Source organism: Microtus pennsylvanicus, chromosome 4 (genome assembly GCF_037038515.1).
Source record: "Microtus pennsylvanicus isolate mMicPen1 chromosome 4, mMicPen1.hap1, whole genome shotgun sequence".
Taxonomy (NCBI): domain Eukaryota; kingdom Metazoa; phylum Chordata; class Mammalia; order Rodentia; family Cricetidae; genus Microtus; species Microtus pennsylvanicus.
Window position 1 is genome coordinate 104,739,241 of NC_134582.1, and position 5,951 is coordinate 104,745,191.

A 5,951-nucleotide genomic window follows, 5' to 3' on the forward strand; every position below is an offset into this window, starting at 1 on the left:
TACAGTTGACACACTGTATGGATGTCTACATAGACTGTGTGCGTACATGTTTGTACGCGTGTGTTGCATGAGTATAGGTCTGAGGTTGGCCTAGTGTGTCTTCCCTCATCACTGCCCCATTGAACCATCTCCTCAGCCTAGGACTTTTTCACTGCAGAAGACAACAATGCAGAATAACACATGGATTTTATTCTTTATTGCAAGTTCCCAGGGTAATGCGATAGCACAGATAGCTGAATCGTGTAACCGGATTGAAAATAAATTAATTCCTGTGAAAACCTATTAGGAAATATAAGACCTCGGCAAAATTTTCAGACCACCCAGACCAGTTCTCCATAGCCAATATCTGCAGGTGGTACTTTAGAGAGCTGTAAGACCGCAGCTCCTTCATGATGGCTAAGTTGTTACAGGTCATGGCCGAGAGGGCATAGCATATCCAAAACTGCACGAGGCGGTGACTGCTTACTTCACTCTTGATGGTGGAGCAGAAGGGAGTCTCAAAGAAAGTGATGAAGATGGGAATGAACTGCAGTTGTTTGGCTCGCTTCTGGCTGGCAGGGTTTAAGTAGCACCAGCACGCCACGCTCTTCAGCAGCAAGATCTTCGTCTTCGACGACATCACTTTTTCAGTCTGCAGCAAGGAAGCGACTTCTTTCATGTACTCGCTGGCGTACTGGGCGGCACTCGGGCCTCCTGCAAGACAAGCATTTTCGTTTCTAGAAGTGTGTAGTAAATACAGCTGGTAAGATTTCAGAGGCCCCGTATGTTATTCTGTGTGTGTGTGTGTGTGTGTACATACATGGGGATGACTGTGTGTATGTATGTGCTGCTTGAGGTTAGGAGACAGCCTCAGACATCATCCCTTTGTGTAGCCCTGCCTGTCCTAGAACTCACTCTGTAGATCAGGCTGGCCCCCTGCTTGTCTCTGCCTCCTCAGTGGGATTAAAGATGTGAGCTATCACATTGGGCTATATACTTTTAACACTTTTGTGATCAGGTCTCTCTCTGACCTAGAACTCTACAAATAGACTACCTTGACTGACTGGCAACCCATCCATCTCCACCTCTCCAGTTCAAATGTGGATTTGAACTCTTGATGCGGATTCTAGGGCTTAAACTCATGTCCTCGCGTTTATAAAGTAAGCATTTTACTGAGTGAGCTACCTCCTCAGCCTCCATTTCCTCTGTCATTATGTTCGTTTTAGTTCTGGGGATTGAATTCAGGACCTCACTATACCCCCAGACCCAGGTTCATATTCTGGTAGCTGTTGATGACATTTTGGACTTGTTAACTTTTCCTTTTCTGTGTCACTGTGGAAACTGAGGACCTGAGGAGTCATGCGGGATGCAAGGGAAGGGCACTGCCCACTGAGGCTTCTTCCTTGGTTCCGCTGTGTGGATGGAGGTGGGAAGATATCCAAGTGGTATAATCTGGATGTGTTTGCTTAGCAAAGTTCTGTCTTTGTACTGGAGGGAAGTCTGTGAATCCGAGAGGGTCAGAGCACAGAGGGAATGCGAAGGCTGAGCAACGAAGAAAAGTGTTTGGGAGTCATGAATTGCTGAATTTCTAACTTTTTTTTTTTAATTGTGCATTGGCATGTATGTCTGTGGGAGGGTTTCAGATCTCGGGGTTCCAGACAGCTGTGAGCTGTCATGTGGGTGCTGGGAATTGAACCCAGATCCTTTGACTGAGCAGCCAGTCCTCCTAAACACTGAGCCACCTCTCCAGCCCCTCTTGTACATTTCTTACTCCCAACTCTTTCCCAGATTCAAGACCAATGTTGACTTATAAGTTTTTCCCCCTTAGGTCATCAACCCAGCCTAGTCCTAGATTCTGTTTTCCTTCCTTCCTTCCTTCCTTCCTTCCTTCCTTCCTTCCTTCCTTCCTTCCTTCCTTCCTCCCTCCCTCCCTCCCTGCTTCCCTTTTTCCCTTCCTCCCTCCCTCCATTTCTTTCTCTTTCTTTTTGAGACAGGGTTTCTTTGTGTATCCCTGGCTATCCTGGAACACATTCTGTAGACTAGGCTGGCCTCAAAATCAGAGATCCCCTGCCTCTGCCACCCAAGTACTGGGATTAAATGCATGTGCTACCACGCCTGGTTTTGTGATAGAGTTTTGATGAAGAATATAAGTATCAAATATTTTATTTTTATAGTTTATAAAGTATATTACACACAGCCAAGTGTGGTGGTACACATCTGTAATCCCAGTTTGAAAGGCAGAAACAGGAAAGTCTGTGCAGGTCTGAGGGTAGCCTGATTTACATAGTGATTCCAGGCCAGTCAAGGCTAAAAATAAGGCTCTCGTCTCAAATCCCTTCCTCAAATAAGAAAGGCATTATTACATAGAAAAAATGTATTTGAAAAAAAAATCAATAAGAATTTATACTCCTAAAATACTTATGAAAAACTAGGCATGGTGGCACATATTTTTAATCCCAACATTTAGGAGGCAGAAGCAGATGGATCTCTTTGAGTTCAAGGCCAGCCTAGTCTACATTCAAGTTCCAAGACAGCTAGAGCTACATAATAGAGAGCCTGTCTCAAGAAAACAGAACAAAACAATCAACCAACAAACAAAAACAGTTATTAAGAAAGCTAATAAACTAGGCAGCAGTGGCTCATACCTTTAATCCCAGCACTCAGGAGGCAGAAGTAGGTGAATCTCTGTGAGTATGAGGGCAGCCTCATTTAGAAGAGCTAGTTCCAGGACAGCTAGGGCTGTTACACAGAGAAACCCTGTCTCAACCCTCCCCCCCAAAAAAAAGAAAAAGAAAGAAAGCTAATAATTATACTAGTAAAAGGCGAGACCACACAGCCCTAATGACTATGAAGTCTAACCCATTCACGTTCCCTAATGAATTTTAATATATAAATTTTTATTTAATCTTTTTGATCATATCCTACAGCCCTAATGACTATGAAGTCTAACCCATTCACGTTCCCTAATGAATTTTAATATATAAATTTTTATTTAATCTTTTTGATCATATCCTAATAAAATAATATGTTCTGAGGCTGGGAGTATCAGTTCTCACTCAGTTCTCAGAGTGCTTGCCTAGCATGCATGAGACCTTGGATTCAATCCCCAGGACCAGCTATATTCTCAGAGACAGAAAGACAGGAAGTGTAAGGACCACCTGGAGACCCTTTCTCAAGACAAAAAAAGTTTCTGGCTAGAAAGGCTGAGTGCTTTAATTTTATTTAAGTAGGAAAATAAATTCCTTAGGTGTAATTTGAGGGGTCAAATCTTCAAAGAATGATATCCATGAGGGGAAATACAAGAGTCCTTATTCATATTTATTGAATGAACAAAACTAGAGAGGCAGGAACCCCAGCTATCCCCCCTGCTCTGTGAAGGAACTATTTGTGCTGGGTATCACATGAGGCAGACTCAGCTCCCTAGATGTTCCTTTTCTGGAGGAAAAGCCAAGTCATTATAAGAGGACCAGTGTGGTGATACTTTTGCTTGTACTTTAACAAATAAAGCTTGTCTGAAGATCAGAGTTCGGAGCTAGCTGTACTAGTTAGTCATGGAGACCAGGCAGTGGTGGCATACCAGCACTTAGGAGGCAGAGGCAGACAGATGTAGAGAAGTCCAAGAACAGAGCTCCAGGTACTAGAAATTTCTACCAAAGTACTCTTTAGCCCATGCCCTTTTAGTTAGTACCTTGTTGGAATCTAAAATTGAACTCGAAAGATCTTGGGTTGATGTTGAAAACAGAATCTATGCTTAGACTACAGAGTTTCAGGACAGCCAGGGCATCATCATCATCATCATCACCATCACCATCCCTTCTAAAGTGCACTGTTCTAACAAGCAGAAGGAGATTATGAAGCAGCTATGTTAGCACAACAGCAAAGCAGTACCTGTGAAGGCCAGTAGTCCAATTTTCTGGGCAGCCATAGCTCTTTTCTCAAGGGATAGACGTGTATTCTTCAGTGTGTTACCAAGTTCCACAATTTTCTCTCTGTGAAAAATGCAGTCAGCTGCAGAGATTGGCTGCTCTACCTCCTGGGTCTTAGTAAAACATCTCTTAGCAGTTCTCCTGAGCCACCTGAGGCACTTCCGCAGTTTCCCAAAGAACCGACGGATCCGTTTGTAAATCCAACCCCAAAAAGAAAAGACCCTCAACTTCCTGTAGAAGGCCATTGGTGCTCAGGTGCACAGGCGGGGCTGGAGTTGATAGCAGCGCTGGAATGTACCGCCTGGCAACAAGACAGAACAGAATACGGTAGAACCCAACAATAAACACTGAGGTTCCTGGGCCAGGCATTCAAGGCCCTTTAGGACTAGAACAAGAACAAGTGATGTTTGTTTCTCTGGGAACACAAACGCCCAAGGGAAGCTGTTTTCTCCTCCTAAGTCTTTGCTCCATGTCTTGTGCTGGGCTCACTGGGGACTCTCTTCTTGGACTACCACCCTAACTTCTAAGTGGCTTCTCCTGGAACTTGCACTGGGTATCTCAAGGCTACTTGTTTTTCCTTACTTTGTAGACTTACCCTGTTTTGATGACAAAGTTGGGAGCCATCTGTCACCCCACACCGTATCTACCCGTATTCGTCTGTGCTCATGTATTCTCTTCTCTTGTGCCTGTGGGTGTCCTGTTTGTATACCTTTCAACTAACGTCTCCCAGTCCCCTAAAAGATACTGCTCTCCAATTGTTCCCTTGTCTTAGTACATTGTTTATGGCAACTAGATCTTGGGATACAAGCACCTAGGCTTCATTTAAAAAAAAACAACAACAAAAAACCAAAACCTCTCGGCTAAATGTGGTGACATAGACCTATCATTAGAGCATCTGGTAAATTGAGGCAGGAGACTTGTGAATTTGAAGCTAAGCTGGGATATATAGCAAAACCCTGTCTTAAAAAAACCAAAACAAGGGGCTGGAGAGATGGGTCAGAGGTTAAGAGCATTGCCTGCTCTTCCAATGGTCCTGAGTTCAATTCCCAGCAACCACATGGTGACTCACAACCATCTGTAATAGGGTCTGGTGTTGCCCTCTTCTGGCCTGCAGTTATGCACACAGACAGAATATTGTATACATAATAAATAATAAATAAATAAATATTTTTTTAAAAAACCAAAACAAATAACTCTTGATTCTATGCACTCCTCTGTCTTTCCTTGGGATAGACCGACTAAGTCAATATCTTGGCTTTAAATAACTTCTATCTCCTGAACATGCTCAATTTTATGTGCTTGTGTTGTTTGCAGACAGGTTATTGCCACTTTTCCTAGAATCACCTTAACTCCTGAGCTCAAGGGATTCCCCAGTATCAGCCTCCCACAAGTGCATACCGCTGCATCGGGATCATACAAGGACATACTTACTTCCTCATGCCCAGTCAACACACACACACACACACACACACACACACACACACACACAGAGCACAAATAATAGAACCCAGAGACAGATATTGGGGTTCAAGCTGAAGATCAGAAAAGCAAAGCAGCCAAGCCATTAGAAAGCTCTTACCTCTACCAAGGCTCAGTCACACAAAGGGGCGATTGTGCAATGCTCGTCACCAACCTCAGACTCCACACTTCACTGAGTTCCTGTCTTTATATTTCTCTCTCTGCCCAGCCATATTGTTCCCTAGGGCTGGGATCACCTTTGTGTGAGCTCCCTTTCTCTTAGATTCAATCTTGTGAGCCCAGGGTGGTCTTGAACTCACAGAGATCTGTCTGCCTCTGTCTTCCAAGTCCTGGGATTAAAGGTGTGTGCCACCACTCCCTGGCCTATATGGCTACTTTGCCCTCTGATCTTCAGGCAAGCTTTATTTAATAGAACACAAATAATATACCACTATACACACATTTTGAGATAAGGTCTCATATAACTCAGTCTGCCTCATTCACTGTCTTTGCAGTATATATTTCTTTTCCTTTCTTTCTTTTCTTTTTTCTTTCTTTTTTTTAAATATTTATGTGTTTATTTAGCTT

At 43.4% G+C, this 5,951-nt stretch overlaps 1 protein-coding gene across 1 annotated transcript; it reads right to left on the minus strand.

Moving 5' to 3' along the window:
• Nucleotides 1-262: 262 nt before the first annotated feature.
• On the minus strand, nt 263-4,150 carry Armh2 (armadillo like helical domain containing 2). Its single transcript, XM_075971176.1, has 2 exons — nt 3,868-4,150; nt 263-693 (listed from the first exon to the last, which is right to left on the minus strand). Exons 1-2 carry the CDS (start codon nt 4,148-4,150, stop codon nt 263-265), a joined length of 714 nt encoding a protein of 237 aa, XP_075827291.1.
• Between the last annotated feature and the right edge of the window lie 1,801 nt (nt 4,151-5,951).

What these genes read in the sequence shown, in the direction of transcription:
- Armh2 (XM_075971176.1), bottom strand. Translation starts at nt 4,150, where the DNA reads ATGGCCTTCTACAGGAAGTTGAGGGTCTTTTCTTTTTGGGGTTGGATT. An exon ending in TGGACTACTGGCCTTCACAG is followed by an intron (nt 694 to 3,867) that starts GTACTGCTTTGC and finishes CTTGTCTTGCAG; the next exon opens with GAGGCCCGAGTGCCGCCCAG.